A 24,241-nucleotide genomic window follows, 5' to 3' on the forward strand; every position below is an offset into this window, starting at 1 on the left:
GCCACGGTCCGGACGGCCTGTTGTTGAAAATTGCGATAAAATCGCTGAATTGGTCGAAAGAGACCGGCATAGTAGCAGCCGTAGCATCGGTCAAGAGCTGGGCATGAGTCATCAAAAATTCATTTCAATTTCAATAAATAAAAAAAAATCAATAAAAATACCGCAAGCATTTTTTGACAACCCATTATGTGATGGTTATTTTTGAGAAACGAAAATTAGTTGGTGAAATTTTAGTTTGAATGAAAAAACGAAAATTCCAATGTAAAATGTATGGGAACCTAAATATAGAATAGCAACCCCTTAGAGTTAAGCTACAGCGCCTGGCTTGAAGGAGGATTTTTTGTTTGTCAATCACTAACATTTGAGGGGGTAAGAGTTGAAAAAAAATTCAAAATTTTTTTTGAAGCACCCTAATGTTCAAGGATCCTAAGGTAGTGTCTTCATCTTTTGAATATAGTAGTGTTTTCAGATCTATTGTAGTAGTATTAACATTATCACTGGATGCTGAAAAATCACAGTCCTCAACAAACATATAATAAGATTCTTTTCTTTCCTTCTTTTTATCAGAGTCAGTATGTTGGACTTGGACTTTCTCATTTCTGAAACAAATACTTCTTTGATGTATTCTCTGTTGGCTTTTGGCACTCATTTCATTTTGAAAAAGGGATAAGATCCTGATGCTATTATGCCATCTTTTGCATTTCTTTGCATTCTCATCACGTCAGGTATAAGACATCCATAGTAAGTATCTTTGTCCCTTCTAAACTTCTGATGCCATCAGCAATAGGCTTTGAACAGCTCATATATGGCCAATGTCCAATCCTAGTTTCTTTAAAGATTCATTTAGGGTACCCTTTACTGCCAATAGATCTTGAATGCAATTATTGTTTGAATTCTAGATATATTTCACAGGCTTTATGAGACCTCGCACAGAGATTCAAGCTGCTTGACATTTTGCCATAGCTGTAACATAAATTTTTTTGAATGATTTTTTTTTTTGAATCTAACTTTATCCATATCTTGTGAAGCTATTAAATGTAATTTGTGTGTGGCATACCTTTCATGATTAGGCAGTTGCAACTCTTCAAATTCTTCAAATGACTGCGGAAATTGTCTTAATCTCCATCGTCAATATTATTATACATTATATCAATATTTTGAGTAAGAGTTTGTTCTTTCACTTATTCCTATACTTTGTATATCTGAATCTTGCCCATATATTCTAAAAGCTTTGACCATATTTGATCCATTGTCCGTAATAGTCTTTATTATTTTTAACAGTTTCAAATCAAATTCAGAATTAATCTCTGCAATCACCAAAGCTACTTTATCGTAACTATGTGTTCCCTTAAATCTTCTACAAACCAAAGTTACACCTTTTTGGTTAAATTTATCACAATCAATTCAATGAGCAGTTACGCCTAAATAACTTCTTTTAGATGATGATCTTATATCAGCTACGGTGCATATAAAATCAACCTTTCTTAATTGTTCTTTTGTATTTTCTATATATTCCACATATTGTTCTGCAATTTTTTTATAACATGTTTGTTTACACATTATTTTCGGTGGAACACTTAATTGCTGTGTACCTTCAATTAGAGTCTTAAAGGATTCATTTTCTACAATTGATATGGGTGACATGGTATCCACTAAAAAATCCACAAGTAACTTGTCGAAATTAACTGATTTTGGTAAGATGGCTGGAAGAGTAGATTGTTTCAATATTTTAAATGAACTGTATTCCCCGCCAGCATCACCAACATCTTTTCTCTTCCTGTTATGTTGAATTTTGAGTTTCTCATACTCTGCTAATATATATGTACATATATCAGCATGTCCTCTTTTCTGCAAAAGTTTAATTAATAGTTTAAAGCATAGAAATTTGAAATTATATTATTTAATATCAAATAAAATCCTTTTTGTTAGCTAGCTAATGAGTTTTGAATTCGAAATTATTTGTTTAACAAAATAAAATACAATTAAAATTTTTAGTTTTACTTACTCTTAAATGGTTCAAAAAGTTGGTTGTTGAATTTAAACTTCCCTTAGATTGTAAGTTCCAGATATATTTACGTCACTTCCAGAATCATTCCTAATGTCTTTGAAAAAGTGTTTTAATATAAATGGAATGTTCTTGTCCCTAAAAAAATAAGAGGTTTTACATCACTTATGTAATGTACCTTGAATATATGTATGTACATATAAAAATTGACGAAAAATGGACACGGCATCATCACACGTAAACGGCTAGCACATACAGACACAGGCTGACAGGCAGACGGATGGACAGACGAACAAAGTTATCTTATAAGGGTTCCGCTTATATTCTATTTTGAGGTAGGGTAAAAATTAAGAACGGCGCTTGACAAAATAAAGAAATTGAGTAAACTCAACGGCCAGGACAGGAAAACGTCTGTCGCTTATCGCGCATATTACTTACATAAGTGTTATTAAAAAAAATTGTGTTAATTCAATAAATTATACGCTCTGGAATTAAACAATAACATCGAATGGGCACGAATAATGCGATATTGTAATCAACTAACGTTGGTCGATATCGGATAAATTTTATTTAAATTTTATAAAAATTATTTATAAAAGTAATGTATTACTTACCGACTCGCAAGTTACTTTTTAATATTACACAGATTCTTCAGAATCGAAAAGAAAAACAATTTGTTTAATATCGAAAAATTAAATGAGTTTTATTTCAAATTAGTTAAGCTTGTTTCTTTTTCAAAATTGTCGTTGCCAAAAAGAAGTGATTGTCCATGCCGTCATTTTACAGAAAGAGGCCCGACTACACTTGCAAAAAAGTTTTATGATTAGTATGTGTATCAGAGAGCTGCAACGAGTATAATAAAATCAGAACAAACAGTCGTGCCAAAAACACAATCAAATCAATTCAGTTCAGCATAGACAACATTGTTAATCAATTCGAGTAGCCGCCAGCGTCAACTGATCTGATGCAACACGAACAATCTGTTCTTCGGCAATCACAATCGTGTAAGCGGTATGCCTGGCTTCGGTTGCAATCGTATCATGTCAGTTCATAGCGTTGCGACGATTATTTGAATTGAAGTGAAACTTTGGGTAAACTATAAGTAAATCTGCGAGTAAATCTATGGGTAAATCTATGAATATAGCAAACAACAACAATTTTCTGTTGGAATGATTTGAATCATGTGTGACAAAAAATGTATCAGCTTTGAAAATGTGCGCATGTTACAAATTTTCGAAGCGTAAACAATGGAAATTCCATCGATAATGTACATACATATATACATACATTTGTTGTATGTATGTACTCGATGGAATTTCCATTCTACATATAACATATGTACATATATACATACATACATGTATATGCAAACATATGTATTTGAAATAGAACAAAAGTGCACTAGTAAATCAGTGTTTAGGGGATGATATACAAACCAAACTCTGTCGATCATTTCAATCATTGAAGCATGAGTTTGCATCACTTTGGGTATTTTCTGCTGATACGAACGTTCATAAACAAATCAGGTATAAGCTGATCGCTAGTGATTCAAAGTTGTTCTCTATCGCTGATTTGAAGACAAACAGTGCGCGTGAACACGTGGCTGACTTTACTCCATGGGATTTTTGATTGAATGTAAGGTGCCAGGGAACATTTTTTTAGTATGTGGCATAATAATAGTTATAGACAAACTCTGATCGATACTACCCCAACTCCCATATACTACGCATTGATTTTCGTTTTTCTAACAAACCTAATTCCGAATATGGCGGTCAGTGTATGAGTTATATATAGTATATCTATATACAATTGCTTGGAGACCGATCTTTCGGTTGACATTTTACACCTTAATTTGTTTCCCTGGCTTTGACTCCTGCAAGTTGCAAGCCTATAAAATGTTCGGTTACATCCTTACTTAGCCTTTGCTTACTTGTCGATTAATATTTTTCTTGTTAGCAGTTGAAAATTTATGATGCTCTACATAGTCAACCCCACTGACACAGAGTTAAAAACTTTAATACAAAGTTTAAGTTTGTCCACAATTCAACCGAGTTTTTTTTTGCTAGGATGAGTTGAAAACCATAAACCCGATTGTCAAAACTCCAGCCTGAGTGAAGATGGATTGAAAACATAATAGGGGCCTTAATAAAATACCAAACTCGAATTACAATCACGATTTCGTCAAATAATGAATGTTGAATTCTTTTGCAAAACTTTTTAATATGAAGTTTAAGGAAGTGACTTCCCGTTTTTTTTTTTATTTAATTTTTTTACTCAGTCCTTAAAATTAAATAACATTTGATTAAAAAAAAAATAAATGCATACATTTCTTAGTATATTCGATAAAACAAAAATAAAGTAATGTAAATCATATATTTAAAGTTTTCTGTTAACAAAGTAATGTTATTCATATTAAAATCTCGTAAACTTGAATCACGATAGATAAAAATATATAAAGAACGCTAAATACTATCTTCTTGGTCGGTTTCAGGTAGCAAATCTTTAACAGATCCATCCCATTTTAAATTTAAATACTCGTGATGGAATTTTACGGGTATAGTTTTTTTATCGCAAAGCGTTTTCAAATCCTTATATTTAGCAGAAGAAATGTTTAATATATGATCATATAATTGAGTAGGTCCCTCACAAACTATTTGGGAGTTTCGTCTGGATCGTGGAATTGAATCTAGATCATAATTTATGGTTTCAGATTCATCAAAGTAGCCATATTTAAGAGTAATATTTGAATTTTTTTTTCCAATGTAACAGAGCATAATTTTGTAAATTGAATTTTCACAGAATTTGGAAGTAACGTCTGTGAAAATGTCTTCCAGTCTTTAAAATCACTGTTAGTTAATTCAATACAATTATATTTTCTTGGGTTAGTTCTTGCATTTGATATTATGGTGTACCACTCACTTGGAGCCCAAATAGTCCTATTCCGAATAAACGATTCAATTGTACTATGTATCGATTCAACAGGCATCATGGTGTGTCCAGGCAACAAGTATGTGATTTTTATATTAGTTACAAAATTAGAATTTTCAACAAAATAGGTTAATGTCGCAAGCATAGCTCTGTTTTTGTTCTGTCCTGCGCAGCTATCACAATAAAGATGGACTATCGACTGGGTTTTTCTTTCATCGACTAATTTAAGGTATTGGAAAACAGTTGTGCAAATTTCATTACATCCTCGTTTACCATCCTTTTCTCTCCATTAAAAACAAAACCCATCTCTTGTACCACTCTCATAAAAACTTTCATTGTAGAATGAATATTTTCTAGAATAGAACAAAGTAACACTTTTTCCATAGGGAGTATTTAAGACTTTTTGCAAGTCGAAACTTGTACATAAAAAAGCCGGATGCTCTTTGCATAGCTTTTGGTCCTACAAAAATATTTGTTTACATTTCTCTTTGTCCTTTAGATGAATTTGATACTCTTCTGATGAATGCAATTGCTTTTTGGATTCTGTGTCTAAATTATTGTAATTCTCGCATAAGATACATTTATCTTTTTTAGGTAAATGAAAGCCTAAATTGAAACTGTTTTTAAAAATATTACGGAATACTCTTAACGATAACTGACTATTTACTTTATTAAGAGTTTTCAAATGTTCTACATAATGCTGATATACAGTTTTTATGTTTCGAAATTCTTGAGGTAGATATAATTTTGTACTTTTGTTCCTGCAATAATGTGAAGGAACCGCTGGTAATTCTTCTATAAAGGATTTTACTAGCGATATGCTTGCTTCCTCAGATTTGTTGTGTGCAGTTGGCTTTTTCATATTTTCAAGGCAAGTTTTATACGAACTTTACGGATATTAAAATCGTTTGTGAAATGTTCAACGTTTTCAGTAAAAAATTTTGACAAACTTTAAAACTGCTATTATTGATATTGATAAAATAATTAAAGCTGCACTTTTTTCTGTCACTTTCTCCATATCGCCTTTTAATATCGGCTTGTTTAACACAAGAAGACAGCCAATCTTTCTGTCTAATTTTGTTGCCAAATCCCCAAAAATGTTCATTTATTCTTACTCTTTCATCTTCAGAAATTTTATCATGACACGAATTTGGACATTTTTTCTTTAAGCACGGGTTGGGCAAAACACTCGTATTTTTTTTCTTAACATTTTGCAGCCTTTTAGGTATTCTCTTTTGCTTTCTGTAGCCCCTTTTCCCAACACACGTTTCCTCCTCGACTTCTTTTAAACTTTCCAAACCATTTAAATCAACGAAAGATTCATCTGAATCGCTATATGGTACGAGGGAGGGCTGTAAAAATATCCAATAATTGAAAACAAAAACATATTTTGCAAAAAAAAAAACAAATTCATACCTTCGACATATTGTTCTAAAGCTTTATCTTTAATTTTAATTAAAGTCTCAAAAAATTGTGTTTTTTCCCCTTGTGTTTCATTTATTTTAAAAGAGAATTTAATTGTATCCCACACAAGCGTTCAAAGAAAATGTAAACAAGTCACCATATGCATTTACATTAAAATTGTTTTTGCTATAAAATCATAACGGTTTAATCTACAGCCATGAAATTTTGACAGATGATGCAAATGATGCTGAACTATCGAATTCGATAACAAAACAAAAATCGATTATGGTGTGGGATACATTATTTTGGCGGTAATGGCTCGATATTGTAAAACATAATTCTAAGTGTTCGATAAATTAGTGAAAATATATTTATTTGTTTTTTTATCATTGTAATAACTACTGCTAGGTTAATCGTGCGCAAAGAGGGTCCCAACAAGTCTCGCGAATTTTATACATGCTCTAAGCGAGATGCTTCGTGTGGATTTTTCAAATGGAAAGACGAAGCTTTAAGGCAAGGTATGTACACTCGTTTATTGTCAATTTTGTGATATTTGTGTGAGATTGTGTTTTGCTTAGCTAAAAAATTAACATCGTAGACAAACAAAAGTAACGAATTAAGTAAACTACGAAGTTGTTGAATTCAGACCTCGATTACGTTGGTTGGAGGATTAGAAAACCAAAACAAAATTTAATCATCTAAATTGCTTTATTATTTTTCAAAACATTCTCCATTAAGATGTATACATTTTTCCATGCGTTTGAACCAATTCTCAAAGCACCTCTGTCACTCTGATTGATGTATCTCTTATATTGATGTATTGACCAACCGCCTCTTTAAGTATCGAAAAATGTTCACCTCTTAGTTTATTTTTTTTTTTCTTACGGGAATAAAAAAAGTCATTCGGTGCCAAGTCAGTACGACTATACGGAGTGTGACAAATCGATGTTTTAAGTGCTCAAAAATGTAGTTATTTCAGTCGATGTGTCAAAGTTCGCGTTGTGGTGATGAGGAGTAATCCGTCTTCGATGTTTGGTTTTCCTGATTTCTTGAAAAGCAACTGAGAAACAAATGGTTACGTACCACTCAGAATTTACTGTTCTTGTAGTATGGTTGCGATAAGTGTTTTTTTATTTTTTCTACAATCAAATGCAAATGCAACATTGAATGTATGTTAGTTCCACGCAACAAGAACTGATTTTAGGAGACATCCCCATTCGTCTTAGAGTGTTCAACTACCTCAATTCACCATACTATCGATAAACACTGGTTCTTGATGGAGCTTCAACGCCAAAAGTTAAATTAAGATCATCGATGCACTATTACTAAGACAATCCACGTCGAAAGCTGTACAAAATACTCGCGCGAAAATGTTCACGATTTAATTCCATTTTTTGGCAGAGATGAATATTTCAAGTAACTGTAAACAACACAAATAACGCTCGATGCGAAACGTTCTGAGAACATACTAAAAAATTTCAAATTTTACTATATAGATGTGAGATTGCAAACTAGGGTTGCCAAATTCCTAAATATAAAAGGCAATTTACGTACTAGACGCATTAATAGAATGCAAATATTACATAGCATTAAAATAACTCACAAATTGATGAGTATATGGGAGCCAGTGGAACTATTTATTCAATTTTAGGGGGTATTCAAGTCTAGACTAATCTAAAGACTAAATTTTAGGTATTTTTCAAACTAACAAAAAAAAGAAAAACAAATATATTAAAAATTCTTAATTAGCAAAGAGGTCGCTATTGGATAGACATTGCCAAAGGTAGAAAATTCACAAAATGGCATCGACTTAACAAGAAAATTGTATTCCCTTTTTTTGATTTTTTTAATACTTCTAAAAAAATTTAAAATTATCCAAAATCCGAGCAAGCGCAATGAAGAGATGAATAACAGACACTTTTTAAAATAAAATTTCAATTGAATCGGTTAAGTAGTTAAAAGTTTTAAAGTCTATTTCTTGAATAGCCTTAAATGCGTCGAAGAAAATTGTCAACATAACCTTGATTTTTGACTTTCTTTGGCGTGGTTTTTTTCGGCTTCAGCTCATCTTTGCAACGATATTCGGCCAATTGATCGTCTGTTTCTGGGTCATAAGCATAAATTCAAGACTCATCGCTAATAATAATACGTTTTATGACATCCTGGTAGTCGAAAATCATTGTTTCACATACGTTAACGCGAGAGTGATTTTGGAACGAATCGTGCTTTCACTTTTTTAAGCCCAAATTATCTTTCATAATGGTTTTCACTGATCCTTCCGATATTCCAACGATGCCAGTAAGATCTCTTACTGTAAATCGTCGTTCATCAATTTTATCGGCTTGTTGATCATCAGTTGATGTTGATGGCCATCCTGGACGTGGTTTGTCGTCAACACGTTCTCGACTTTCTATAAGTAATTTGTACCAATCAAAAACACTTGCTCGCAACAAACAATTATTACCGAACGCCTTTTCCAACATTCTGAACGTTTCCGAACAAGAAATTTGATTCCGCACACAAAATTTAGTGGAAATTCTTTGTTAAATAATTTCACTTATCGTAAAAATCGTCGAATGCATTTTATGTATTTCAGAAAGACAACCGTGTACTAAATTATTATTTTGATGTCACAATTGGCCCAGATGTCACTGACAGTCATACCAGCATAGAAAAGATTTTGACCCATTTTTTCAAAGTTTTATTCCAAAATCTTCATTGATGCTTGATTTATATACTGTACCTACTGGTTTTGTGTGATAAGTACTTTAAGGGGATACCAGTGTGACGCATGAAAAATTAGGCGATTTTCGTGAATTTTTTTAAGATATTGAATATTTCAAACTTCTTTGAACGTAATAAGGTATATTTTCAGCTTTACTTAAAATTTTTTTTTTTTACAAAAATGTTGAAAAATAACGGCTCTCTTCGAAAAAAAGTGCCCCAGCTGCTGGCATGATTGCGGCCGAATGAGTAGCTGAAACAAAAAAATTTGAGAAGCTTATTAAACTTAAAAATATTTCCTATACAATGACCTACGATCTTTGAAAAATATCAAAAATTACAAAAATGGCGTCATTTTGAAAAAAAATCGTTTTTTTAGGTAAAAAATTGTCGTTTTTTTAATGCCAATTTTCAACCAATCAAAAAGATCGTAGGTCATTGTATAGTAAATGAATAAAAAATACGCAGCTTTAATTTGAAGTCAATCGGTTAATTTCTCGTTGAGTTATGACGCCAGCAATTTTGAAAAATGTCGTTTCGAGAAAAACGCGTTTAAAGTTTCACTTGTATATGTTTGCACCTCCGAGCGGTCGCTCTTTAGAACGCTTCCATCCAAAAACTATTCAAGATACGACCTACCCGATTTCACCGGATATTTATGGAAATATAAGCTATCGAAAAAGAAAAAAAAATGTTGAAACCACCAACGTCTTTCTTTACTTTGGTACTCCGTACTAAATTACTTTGGGTGCCAAGCAGGACAGATCCGTCGATAAAGGGGAGTTAGGCAATTGTCTAGGACGCACGAATTATAGGGCGGCATTTTAGCTAGCTTTACATATTTTATTTATTATTACTTTTTTTTATTATCTAAATAAAATAATTTTGTAAATTTTCACGGCAATTTGGGATTTTGTTAATTATTTTATTTATTTATATAATATACAAAATAAGTTTCATAATCGTATTTTAATAAAAATTATAAACAGCGGAAGTATTATCATTTTAATAGTAGCACCCAGTGTTTGTTGTTGTATGGTGTAAGTTGCTATGTGTTGATTTCGGGCATTCCGTCGATTTGCACACAAAATATCACATATTTATGTAGTACTGACCTTAACTCCGTCCACGTGAAAGTTGAGACTGGCATAATATCTTGAATACGTTGAGATCAATGATATTATACACCCATTTCAAATTACGATTGATCTTTTTCTCAACACTGTAGCTCTACCGGTAGTTTTTATGTTATATGTTCTCTTTGGTTTGTAATGAATACCTGTGCGTGTGCGTCCTTCGCATCTTTCCAACACTAAATGATATGACACAATGTGATTGGTAGGATTGGAGATATAGGACTTCAACGACATCTATTGACAAAATACGAAAATACCCAATATTTGTATTACTTTGATACCAGTTTCATTTCAATGATGAGGGGGAAGATGATTTTAAAATTAAATTCTAGAATGTGTCAAGAAAGACTGACAGGTTTGGCAACAATCAATTGAAAATGAAATGGCACAAACTGTTAACAATAAGACATTAAAGGCACAAAAAAATATAAATAAATAACTTTTTATTTTTGTACTAATAATAGTAATAATTTTTTATTATTAATGTTAAATTTTTGGAATATTAGTATTTTTTAAATATAATTATAAATATTGTTTTTAGGGCAAGATAGGGATAGAAGGAGAGCAGAATTTGCATCAGTACCAACTCTACAACAACAAAATTCAGTTAAAATATTTATTATAATAATATTTATTCGCTGTTCTTCATGCGGGTAGTTGCTGTTCGAACTTCTTCATGGTCGGGCAATGGAACGTCCTCTCCATCATCATCGATTGGGGAATAGGGTTCATCTTCTCCTGGTGTTATGCTTTCACTGTCATTCAGCAGGTTGGTGAAATTTTCCCTTCACAATTTCAGTACGCTCTGGGCATCACTCACCAGATCACCTCTGGAGGTTCTACAAGAGTATGTTCCGTTCTTGAAACCTTCTGTTTCTGCTTCTCTTCCTAGAATTTTCGAGTATTACCCCTGGCAGTCTGTTTTCCCTCCACTGCGACACGGCACCCCTCATCGTACCAGCTGTTCTTTTGCATTTTCAGAAAACCAATGGTTTCGGTTGCAGATGTACGTAAGCAGCTTGAAGTGCCGTCCGACAGTTCCCTTATACCGAGTTGCTGACGAGTGCTTTCAGAGAGCAGGAATTCTGTTCTGTTGTCTGTTGTGATTTCAGCTTGTTGACGTGCGTTTTTTGGTGCACAGAGGTGGGTGCGTATTTTCTTTCTTCTTTGCTGACGCAGACACCGCTTATGCGATTATAGCCGAATTAAGACCAGCACGCCAGTCGTTTCTTCTTTTCGCTACGTGGATATTCCAAGGAAGCCAGGTCCTTCTCCACGTGGTCCTTCCAACGGAGTGGAGGTCTTCCTCTTCCTCTGCTTCCCCCGGCGGGTACTGCGTCAAATACTTTCAGAGCTGGAGTGTTTTCGTTCATTCGGACAACATGACCTAGCCAGCGTAGCCGCTGTCTTTTAATTCGCTGAACTATGTCAATGTCGTCGTATATCTCGTACAGCTCATCGTTCCATCGAATGCGATATTCGCCGTGGCCAACGCGCAAAGGACCATAAATCTTTCGCAGAACTTATCTCTCGAAAACTCGCAACATCGACTCATCAGTTGTTGTCATCGTCCAAGCCTCTGCACCATATAGCGGGACTTAAATTATGAGCGACTTATAGAGTTTGGTTTTGGTTCGTCGAGAGAGGACTTTACTTCTCAATTGCCTACTCAGTCCGAAGTAGCACCTGTTGGCAAGAGTAATCCTGCGTTGGATTTCCAGGCTGATATTGTTGGTGGTGTTTTTACTGGTTTCTAAAGAGACGAAATTATTTATAACTTCAAAGTTATGACTGTCAATAGTGGCGTGAGAGCCAAGTCGCGAGTGCGACGACTGTTTGTTTGATGACAGGAGATATTTCGTCTTGCCCTCGTTCACTGTCAGACCCATTTGCTTTGCTTCCTTCTCCATGATATCAATATCATCGGCATACGCCAGCAGCTGTACACTATAAAAGATTGTACCTTGTCGATTAAGTTCTGCAGCTCGTATTATTTTCTCCAGCAGCAGATTGAAGAAGTCGCACGATAGGGAGTCGCCTTGTCTGAAACCTCGTTTTGTACCGAACGGCTCGGAGAGGCCCTTCCCGATCCTGATGGAGCTTTTGGTGTTGCTCAACGTCAGTTTACACAACCGTATTAGTTTGCGGGGATACCAAAGTGTTCCATCCATAATTTTAGTATGCTTTGGGCATCGGTGACTAGATCACCTTTGGGGGTTCTACAAGAGTATGCTCCGGTCTTGAAACCTTCTGTAAGCCACCGCATTTTTTCGTAGAATTTTCAAGCATTACCCCTGTCGGCCAGCTTATCAAGCTCTTCGTACTCACGCATTTCGGCCTCCTTCTTTTTCTGCCTGCAAATGAGTCTCGCTTCCCTCTTCAACTATCGGTATCTATCCCATCCCGCACGTTTGTGGTCGATCGTAACGTTGCGAGGTAGGCAGTCTGTCGCCAAGCACGATGTTGATATCGTGGCGGGGGCAGCTCTCATAAGTGCACTCCAAGCACTCATAGAAGGCATCTTTGGTTATATCATCTTCCGTCGGGGCGTGGGCGCAAATAATAATAATAATAATACCCAACGACTACCCTCCTCCCGCCCAACCGAACGAGCGGTATTAGCCGAGTCATAAAAAAGAGAGTTTTAAGAATAATTTTTTTAATGGTAAAGAGTGAGTCTGTTAGATCAAATGTGCTGGAATGAGAATTGAAATCATGACATATACGGAATGGTTTGTTTAACTCAAAATTTGTTCTAGAAAATTTTAAAAGTAAGGGTCTAATCTGCCTAGTAGAGCGAGCGGGAATATTAAAATTAATATCAGATAAGAGAGATGTGCTACAGACTGACCCATTCATGAGTTTTACAAAAAATATTATACCAAGCATCTCCCTACGACTAGCGAGTGTCGAAAGATTTATAAGTTTTAAACGGTTAGTGTAAGGGGGAAGATTTAAACTGCAATCCCAATGCAAATGGTTTAAGGCAAAAAGTAAAAATTGTTTTTGAAAGGACTCTAACTTATCCGAATGGACTTGGTAACTAGGGTTCCAAACCACACTCCTCCAATATAGGCCTCACCAGAGATGTAAAAAGAATTTTTGTGGTAAACGGATCTCTAAATTTTTTAGACCAATGTTTAACAAAGCAAGGAGCTCCTTTAGCTTTAAAAACCGTGGAAGATGCGTGAAGATTAAAATTGGGTTTGGGGTCCATAGTTACTCCCAGATCAACAAAACTGCATACTTGCTCCTATGGCATGTCATTTCTATCACACCAAGAAACTAGGTTGTTTAAGTCTGTTTGCAACTGACATCTTTCGCTGTTTGAAGTATACGTTTTAAAAAGTTTTACATCGTCAGCAAATAATAAAACTTTTAAAAACTTAACAACAGATGATATGTCGTTAATTAATAACAAGAACAGAATTGGACCAAGATGGCTACCTTGAGTAACGCCTGAAGGAACATTGATTATGTCAGAAAAAGTATCGTTAAATATGACTTGTTGAATTCTATTACTAAGATAAAAAGCAACCCATTTTAGAAATATTGGTTGAAAACCAAGAAGATCAAGTTTATTCAAAAGAATTTGATGATGACCACCATGGCAAACGAAATAAGGACTACGATTTGAGGGCATGCACCTGGAATGTCCGGACCCTTAATTGGGAAGGTGCCGCTGCCCAGCTGGTGGATGTCCTCGTGAAAATAAAGGCTGACATCACCGCCGTCCAAGAAATGCGATGGACGCGATAAGGACAGAGACGAGTAGGTCCTTGTGACATTTACTACAGTGGCCATATAAAGGAGCGCAAGTTTGGTGTTGGATTCGTGGTGGGAGAGAGACTCCCTCGCCGAGTACTATCATTCACTCCGGTAAATGAACGTCTAGCCACAATCCGCATCAAAGCGAGGTTCTTCAACATATCGCTGATTTGCGCCCACGCCCCGGCGGAAGAGAAGGACGAGGTGACCAAAGATGCCTTCTATGAGCGCTTGGAGTGCGCTTATGAGAGCTGCCCCCGCCACGATGTCAAAATCGTGCTTGGCGACTTTAACGCCAGGGTGGGCAAAGAAGGTATATTTGGCACTACGGTCGGTAAATTCAGCCTCCACGACGAAACTTCCCCAAATGGGTTGAGACTGATTGACTTCGCCGGGTCCCGAAATATGGTTATCTGTAGTACTAGATTCCAGCATAAGAAGATTCATCAAGCTACCTGGCTGTCTCCGGATCGAAAAACTACCAACCAGATCGATCATGTTGTGATAGACGGAAGACACGTCTCCAGTGTTTTAGATGTGCGTACGCTCTGAGGTCCTAACATCGACTTGGACCACTATTTGTTGCAGCAAAGATTCGCACCCGCCTCTGTGCAGCAAAAAACGCACGCCAATAAACACAAGGAAGGTTCGACGTCGAGAAGCTGCAATCACAAAACAGCCGAACGATTTTCTACTCGGCTTGCACTCCTACTCTCTGAGAGCACTCGTCAACAACTCGGTATAAGGGAACTGTGGGACGGCATTTCAAATTCCTTACGTACAGCTGCAACCGAAACCATTGGTTTTCGGAAAGTGCAAAAGAACAGCTGGTACGACGACGCAACGTTACGATCGACCACAACACGTGCGGGATGGGATAGATACCGAGGGTTGAAAAGGAAAGCGAGACGCATTTGTAGACAGAAAAAGAAAGAGGCTGAAATTCGTGAGTACGAAGAGCTTGATAAGCTGGCCGACAGGGGTAATGCTCGAAAATTCTACGAAAAAATGCGGAGGCTTACAGAAGGTTTCAAGACCGGAGCATACTCTTGTAGAATCCCCAAAGGTGATCTAGTGACCGATGCCCAGAGCATACTTAAATTATGGAAGGAACACTTCTCCAGCCTGCTAAATGACAATGAACGCACAACGCCAGGAGAAGGCGAACCCGATTCCCCAATCGATGACGATTGAGCAGACGTTCCATTGCCCGACCATGAAGAAGTTCGAATAGCAATTGCCCGCCTGAAGAACAACAAAGCGGCAGGGGCCGACGGATTGCCGGCCGAGCTATTCAAACAGGGCGGCGAAGAACTGATAAGGAGCATGCATCAGCTTCTTTGTAAAATATGGTCGGACGAAAGCATGCCCAACGATTGGAATTTAAATATGCTATGCCCAATCCATAAAAAAGGAGACCCCACAATCTGCGCCAACTACCGCGGGACTATCCTCTTTAACATCGCATATAAGGTTCTATCGAGCGTATTGTGTGAAAGATTAAAGCCCACCGTCAACAAACTGATTGGACCTTGTCAGTGTGGCACCATGCGCCAAACCTTGGAAAAGACCCGTGAAAGAAGAATCGACACACACCACCTCTTCGTCGGTTTCAAAGCTGCTTTCGACTTCGACAGCTGCCTTTATGCCGCGATGTCTGAATTTGGTATCCCCGCAAAACTAATACGGCTGTGTAAACTGACGCTGAGCAACACGAAAAGCTCCGTCAGTTTCGGGAAGGACCTCTCCGAGCCGTTCGATACCAAACGAGGTTTCAGACAAGGCGACTCCCTATCGTGCAACTTCTTCAACCTGCTTCTGGAGAAAATAGTTCGAGCTGCAGAACTAAATAGAGCAGGTACCATCTTCTATAAGAGTGTACAGCTGTTGGCGTATGCCGATGATATCGATATCATCGGCCTCAACACCCGCGCCGTTAGTTCTTCTTTCTCCAGGCTGGACTAAGAAGCACAGAAAATGGGTCTGGCAGTGAACGAGGGCAAAACGAAATATCTCCTGTCATCAAACAAACAGTCGTCGCACTCGCGACTAGGCTCTCACGTCACTGTTGACAGTCATAACTTTGAAGTCGTAGATAATTTCGTCTATCTTAGAACCAGCGTAAACACCACCAACAATGTCAGCCTAGAAATCCAACGCAGGATAACTCTTGCCAACAGGTGCTACTTCGGACTGAGTAGGGAATTGAGAAGCAAAGTCCTCTCTCGACGAACAAAAACCAAACTCGATAAGTCGCTCATAATTCCCGTCCTGCTATATGGTGCAGAGGCTTGGGCGATGACAACAACCGATGAGTCGACGTTACGAGTTTTCGAGAGAAAAATTCTGCGAAAGATTTATGGTCCTTTGCGTTTTGGCCACGCCGAATATCGCATTCGATGGAACGATGAGCTGTACGAGATATACGACGACATTGACATAGTTCAGCGAATTAAAAGACAGCGGCTACGCTGGCTAGGTCATGTTGTCCGAAGGAACGAAAACACTCCAGCTCTGAAAGTATTTGACGCAGTACCCGCCGGGGGAAGCAGAGGAAGAGGAAGACCTCCACTCCGTTGGAAGGACCAAGTGGAGAAGGACCTGGCTTCGCTTGGAATATCCAATTGCCGCCACTTAGCGAAAAGAAGAAACGACTGGCGCGCTGTTGTTAACTCGGCTATAATCGCGTAAGAAGAAGAAGAATCTGGCCAAGTTACTTTAGAAAGTTCGTGATTAATCTTCTTAAAATTAGCTTTCGCAAAGTTGAACCGAAAACAAAGGTCTCGTGTATTATTTTGAGCAGAGTTGGCTATGATTTCGATGCTAATTTCCAAAGCAGGATGATACGAGTCCTCTGGCCAAACCAAACGATCACATCGGCGATATGTTGAAGAACCTCGCTTTGATGCGGATTGTGGTTAGACGTTCATTCACCGGAGTGAATGATGGTATGCGGCGACGGAATCTATCTCCCACCACGAATCCCACACCAAACTTGCGCTCTTTTATATGGCCACTGTAGTAAATGCTACAAGGACCTACTCGTCTCTGTCCTTGTCCCGTCCATCGCATTTCTAGGACGGCGGTGATGTCAGCGTTTATTTTCATGAGGACATCAACCAGCGGGGCAGCGGCACCTTCCCAATTAAGGTGCATGCCCTCAATTCGTAGTCCTTATTTCGTTTGCCATGGTCGTCATCAAAAGGGGGGTCTCTCATCTGAGGCTGGTTGTTACTTTTCATAGGGTTGTTTTTTTTTTTTTATGTGGCGGGTCCCAAACCCACCGCACAACCCTATGTAGGGGATTTTCCGCCTTCTCAGTTTAGCTACGGATGTTCTTAGGCTACCCAGAGGATACTTGGTAAAAGACCGGAAGTCGTGAGTTGCTTGAGCCATTTGTAAAAGAACAAAGCAAATGGCGCTCAGAGAACTTTCCTCACTTGTGTGAACTTCTACACATGACTCCATCCTCCATAAGTGTGCTGTTGTTTTATTTACATTACTGTACTGTCACTAAGATATTCATACTTACACATTTTTTGAAAAGTAAAATTGAAATGTTGATAAATTACTGTTATATAATTGGCTTATTGGTATTAAACACTTACTATGAAAAAAACAATTAAACTATACTATCAATTGATCATCTTTTATTTTTAATTTAAAAATACCTTAGGCGCTATGGACGAAAGCAGTCAAGGTGTTCAGTGCTCAGGTTACAGAACTACGAAAGGTAATTTTATTTTTTTTTTCTTTTTAATAATTACCTATAAGTAAAACGTCTAATTATAGATTTTGCTCAAAAACGCAAATGCGGCTTGTGTCGTCAGGAGGGTCATACGCGCTTAAAGTGTCCTCGAAAATCTGAACTTCAAAATTAAGTATTTTATAATCGTAAATATGTATATTTCTTTGATTGTTATTTTTTTTTATTCTGCTTATAAAATTCATAGGTTAAGGACTATTGTTTTTAATATTAATGGTGCGGTTATAGGGTTAGGTTAGGTTCGATGACGGCTTTTAAATTCAAGTTAGTGGTATGCGCGACTTCACGTGAAAAAAAAAACAAATATCTAACGATCTATAACAAGTACAAGGTGCGTCCCTGATAGCACTATCTATATGTCGACTGGTGCGTTAGAATCTGCTATCTTTATCGATTGTCCAGTGAGAATTTCATGACATTTCATTGATTGGAAGTCAAGTTATTGCGTTTTAGGTCTCAGTATGTTTGCGTTATCGGTGCGAAAATGAGCTTCGAACAAAGAACCAACATTACATTTTGTTTTAAAATTGGTAAATCTTTTACCGAAACGTTTCAATTGATGAAACAGGTTTATGGCGATGATTGCCTATCCCGTAGCAGAGTGCACGAGGGGTTTCAACGTTTTGATAGTGGTCGTGAGGACATAAATGACGATCAACATGTGGGCCAATCAAAATCCGTGATCACTGGAAATTCCATCGAAATTGTGCGTGAATTCATGGAAATGGAATTGAACATCTCCAAAACATTGATTTATTGCATTTTGACCGAACATTTGGGCTTACGGTGTTAAAGGTGTGTGCACCATTAACCACTCCCCGTATTCACCTGATATGGCACCGTGCGACTTTTTCCTTTTCGGAAAAATGCATTTGCCCATGAAAGGAAAGCGTTATGCAGACGTAGAGGCCATTCAAAGGCTTGCACCGGCATATTGGTGGACATACCGGCCAGTGAGCTAAAACACTCGTTCGACATGCTTTTGGACCGTGCAAAAAGCTGTATTGAAGCAGAAAGAGACTATTTTGAATAAAATAAATTGATTTTGTCGAAAAAACATTTTTTCTATTTTTTGTTCAAGTCCCTTTTTCTTTGGAACGCACCTTGTAGAATTCATTTCGTTAAATTATAATAAAAGATTAAGGTAAGTATTTTAAATAGTATTATTAGGGTAAGTATCTTATGTTAACTAACTTTATAATTTTATTTAAAATTTCTAATAATTAAATTCATTTAAATTAAGTTAGTATTTATATTTTAGGGATGCGGCTTGACGTAACAGTCCGGGTTCACCCAGCAGCCATGAACATTAATTTTTTCATTGAAGACCTTTTCTATAAAAAAGGAGGGAGAAATCCAACTTATATGGTGCCCATAACCATATTTCGCCGAGCATATGCATCACTAGAACTCCGTAAAATCACTCTGTCGCAGAGAAGACTAGAAATGAGGTGTTGAAGCGGTGGGGTGCAATAAGGCCATACGCAATAAAGCCATATTGGTAATAAAGCCATAAATCCTATATGGCTTTGTTTCCAATTGCAATTGGTAATTAAGCCATATGGCTTTATTTCGCTTTCAAATTTGTTTCTTTCTTAGCTTAGGGGTTTCAGTTAAAGTTTAGCGTTGCTGGTGAGACGAAAATTACCAGCCCTATTTGATGGACGCTACTTTCAGTATTTTTCCGCAATGTGGATACAAACAACTCCTAATAATTAATATTAGGCAATTAATGCACACGTAAGTATACAGGAAATAAATATATCTGCATTAGCGCGATGATGAGGCCAGCGGGGCGCGGCGCCGCGCGGAGTCGATGATGCGAGAACGTGGCCCGCGACGGCGCGCCGCGCGACGCGTGCTAGCGCGAGAACGCGGCCCGCAGCGGCATTACGCATTTTCAAAATTATGTTCCTAATATATCACTTATATATCATATATATGTATTTAAGCCATAAATTAAATGAAAATAATATTCTCGAAAATAAATTCGCCTTGTTAACGTAAGAACACATTTGTATTTCATTATTAACAAAAATTCTCCCTTTCACAGAATGAACAATATAAAATAAAAACAAAAATATGAATGTAACTTTACATGGAATCATTGATAATTGCTCGGCAAATTGGACACAATGGTTTAACTCCATACTTTTGAGACTGTTCATTCATTCAGCCGAAGCAGTCACCACAAACTTTGCAATGCTTGCATGGCAAAAACAAAACTTCACGTTCTTTGTCGCAGCATAAAACACATAAGGAATTGCTTTGTTCACTATTTTCGTTTTCGCAGCTTTACTCCTTCCCCTCATCATCATCATCATCACTGTCATCATCGGATGTTTGAATTTCATTGACAAAATCTACAGCGAATATACAAGCAGCATTGCCAGACATGTTCTTTTAGTACAACATATTATTACAAGATATGGCTTTATTTCTCATTTGTAAATTTTTTTTTGGCTTTATTTCTCTTTCCCATTGGAAATAAAGCCTTTTGCTTTATTACCAAAAATATGGCTTTATTGCCTTATGGCTTTATTGCCTTATGGCTTTATTGCGTATGGCTTTATTGTACCCCACCGGCCAGGCCCTAGGAATATATCAGAGTCTTATGCAGCTCACATAATTGGATGACAGCCTGTTGGAGCTGCGCTGGTGCGATTGTAGTAAAAAATGAATTATTTGTGAACCTGAGATATAAAAATTAATTTCAGTTACTCAAGTTTTCAAAAAATAAATAAATATATTGTATTTAAGTTTAAGAAAAACATGTTACAAAGTGTAATATATATGACAATGACAAACCCACATCGTATATCGTATAGTGTGAAGTGCGAAATGGGTGTGGTGAGGAATGGTGAATAAGAGAGAAAATTAAAATGTTTGTCTTAAGAAATATTTAAAGTAGCAGAATTTACATAAATATAATTTAACCTCCACTTTAAGGGACCGTTAATTGACTCTATTCCTGTTTTGATCAATAGATCAAAAACTTAAGTGGAATGTCACTGAAAAGTTGTTGGGGAGAATTTCGTTAAGTAGAATAAATCTAGCCATCGTTAAGGGTCTATTAAAGCTATGATCACCGCTATGACCGACTCTAACCTAATCAAAGGTTCATTAAAAGAGTGATTGATAAAGAGTTGTCCAGAAACCTTATTTTTGTCTAATAATAAAGCATATTGTAGCAGAGAATAATAATTTTGTTCACCTAACGGTAATTTTAAACATATGTATGTATATATAAATTACCACAGTGGGGTTAAGCTATATATATATGCATATATATTACTATAATACTATGTTCGGACCGACAACGAAAACATGTTTTCGTGGGAAAAACTGGTTTTCGCACGAAAACTTGTGTTTTCGTCCATGTAAAATCTGTCAAACGAAAAGAGTTTTCGCTGAAAACTACTTGAAAACTTACATTCCACTCATTATAATCGGTGCCTGCTCTAGTTTAATCGATGTTTTTGGAAGACATATTTTGCCGGCCCTAAATTGTCACTTGATATTTGTTTACTTTCCATAAACAAAAACAGCTGTCGCTTGATATTCTCATATTAGGGGAATTCTCTTGCTCTTGCAAAACCTCGCACGGTGCAGAAATTGCAGAATTTTCCTCTTGGTGCAACGGCACAACAACGCAGAAAATTATTTGCAATGGCTATAAATATGTCAGACCAAAACCCACGTTTATTTTCGTGCCGTCATATATCACTAGATTCTGCAATGGGTGCACTCTTGGCCTTACATATTTCGGTATAGGATTTTTGCATTTTGTGTCATCGTGCAATCTTGCAAGAGCAAGAGAATGCCGCTATTGATAGTTGTCCGTGAAAACTCATCGAAAACACACATTGTCGGTCCGAACGACTTAGACTCCACAACATACAAATGTGTTTTCAAAATGTTTTCAATGTCGGTCCGAACATAGTATAAACGGTTAAAACTAACAATTTTCGATAACAAAATGTAATTTAGTAGACTTTATCGAAGTATGGAGGAGTATCTGCAGTTTGAAAATGCTATTAAAAAGATAGCGTTTTTCCGCCTCCTAATAAGTTTTATGTACAAATTAACACAGTTTGATGTTGCTTAGACAACGCAACAACAACCATTGACTGGCACACTAATAACCACCAACAAAGGTACATAGTTGCGTAAACAATCATCCGCCACCATATTCTAACGCCTATCGTTCTAACTGAAATGGCAAATCGTTAGAACTCAATTCGTAGAATCAATCATTCTGCCCCTTGTATTTGATAGCTGCGGCACAATCAGTCGGGTTCCATTACACAGTTTCGGCGCATGAAGATAGCAAAACATAATAATGACAGACCGCACTTTGAGACGCAAATAACGCTGCGGCATACCAAGCCTCTCCAACGAATTTAGAAATTTCACTGGATAATTCACGATTTCGTTTTCACTGTCAAGACAATCGATCGATTTGTATGAGCGCAAGCCTCCCGGAATTTGACTTTGAATCTTCCAGTTTAAGTCAGTAAGCAATCTTAGTGAAGAGGGATCCTGCTTTAGAGGCTTCAAAAAATCGATTTTTTTGGGAGGGAAAGAAATAATTGATTCAAGCGAAATTTGTAGGGTTTATAGTTATATATTTAAATATCTTTAACAAATTTTTTGGATACGAAATCTGTGATATTCTGCCTTTGGGAAGCAATTGCCCGATGCATCTCGCATGTGCATTTTTCGGATAGCGGGCAGGATGCAGGTAGCGATTATAGCCGAGTTAACAACAGCGCGCCAGTCGTTTTTTTTTTCGCTACGTGGCGCCAATTGGATATTCCAAGCGAAGCCAGGTCCTTCTCCACTTGTCCCTTCCAACGGAGTGGAAGTCTTCCTCTCCCGACGGGTACTGCGTCGAATACTTTCAGAACTGGAGTGTTTTCATCCATCCGGACAACATGACCTAGCCAGTGTAGCCGCTGTCTTTTAATTCGCTGAACTATGTCAATGTCGTCATATATCTCATACAGCTCATCGTTCCATCGAATGCGATATTCGCCGTGGCCAACGCGAAAAGGACCATAAATCTTTCGCAGAACTTATCTCTCGAAAACTCGCAACGTCGACTCATCAGTTGTTGTCATCGTTCAAGCCTCTGCACCATATAGCAGGACGGGAATTATGAGCGACTTATAGAGTTTGGTTTTTGTTCGTCGAGAGAGGACTTTACTTTTCAATTGCCTACTCAGTCCGAAGTAGCACCTGTTGGCAAGAGTTATCCTGCGTTGAATTTCCAGGCTGACATTATTGGTGGTGTTTATGCTGGTTCCCAAATATACGAAACTATCTACAACTTCAAAGTTATGACTGTCAACATTGACGCGAGAGAGCGACGACTGTTTGTTTGATGACAGGAGATATTTCGTCTTACCCTCGTTCACTAACAGACCCATTTGCTTCGCTACCTCATTCAGTCTGGAGAAAGAAGAACTAACGGCGCGGGTGTTGAGGCCGATGATATCAATATCATCGGCATACGCCAGCAGCTGTACACTCTTATAAAAGATTGTACCTGCTCGATTAAGTTCTACAGCTCGAACTATTTTCTCCAGCAGCAGATTGAAGAAGTCGTACGATAGGGAGTCTCATTGTCTGAAACCTCGTTTGGTATCGAACGGCTCGGAGAGGTCCTTCCCGATCCTGACAAAGCTTTTCGTGTTGCTCAACGTCAGTTTACTCAGCCGTATTAGTTTTGCGGGGATACCAAATTCAGACATCGCGGCATAAAGACAGCTCCTTTTCGTGCTGTCGAAAGCAGCTCTGAAATCGACGAAGAGGTGATGTGTGTCGATTCTCATTTCACGGGTCTTTTCCAAGATATGGCGCATGGTGAATATCTGGTCGGTTGTTGATTTTCCAGGTCTAAAGCCACACTGATAAGGTCCAATCTGTTTGTTGACGGGGGGCTTTAATCTTTCACACAATACGCTCGATAGAACCTTACATGCGATGTTGAGGAGGGTTATCCCACGGTAGTTGGCGCAGATTGTGGGGTCTCCTTTTTCATGGATTGGGCAAAGCACACTTAAATTCCAATCGTTGGGCATGCTTTCGTCCGACCATATTTTACAAAGAAGCTGATACATGCTCCTTATCAGCTCTTCGCCGCCGTAGCGTTTGAGTAGCTCAGCCGGCAATCCAAAAATCTCAAGCGTTTTTGAGATGCGAAAAAATATATACTGGGAATGCGCAAATAATTAAAAGCCAATTGCCTGTCACGAGAGAAAAAATAATATTCCGATAAATTGAAAAAGACACGTCCGTTCGATTTCACGGTTTAATTACAATGCTTCATTTATTCCGTTCTTGGAATTAGTTAGCCTAAATCTTAAAAACTAACGGCTTAAGCTAGTGGTAATGTAAATACAAGGGGTAAGTAATTATCTTTCGTTAAATATTGTAATAGAATTAAGGTAAGTAATAAAAGAAGGTAATATAAATGTATTATTAAGGTAAGTATGCTATTTTGTA

General features: G+C 37.3%; 1 protein-coding gene across 4 annotated transcripts in view; it reads left to right on the top strand.

Moving 5' to 3' along the window:
* The window catches only part of LOC126764836 (DNA topoisomerase 3-alpha), a 64,084-nt gene extending 46,158 nt beyond the window's left edge, over positions 1-17,926 (top strand). The window contains exons 11-13 of one of the 4 annotated variants that reach the window (XM_050482413.1): positions 6,746-6,855; positions 17,642-17,698; positions 17,758-17,926. In XM_050482413.1, coding sequence (XP_050338370.1) covers positions 6,746-6,855; positions 17,642-17,698; positions 17,758-17,846 — 256 coding nt within the window. In that variant the 3' untranslated portion in view covers positions 17,847-17,926. Of the gene's footprint in view, positions 1-6,569; positions 6,649-6,745; positions 6,856-17,641; positions 17,699-17,757 lie in introns of those variants that run through there. The other 3 variants (XR_007668106.1, XM_050482415.1, XR_007668105.1) reach the window with 3 other exon arrangements.
* The last annotated feature ends 6,315 nt before the right edge of the window (positions 17,927-24,241 follow it).

This window comes from Bactrocera neohumeralis, unplaced genomic scaffold (genome assembly GCF_024586455.1).
Source record: "Bactrocera neohumeralis isolate Rockhampton unplaced genomic scaffold, APGP_CSIRO_Bneo_wtdbg2-racon-allhic-juicebox.fasta_v2 cluster10, whole genome shotgun sequence".
NCBI lineage: Eukaryota > Metazoa > Arthropoda > Insecta > Diptera > Tephritidae > Bactrocera > Bactrocera neohumeralis.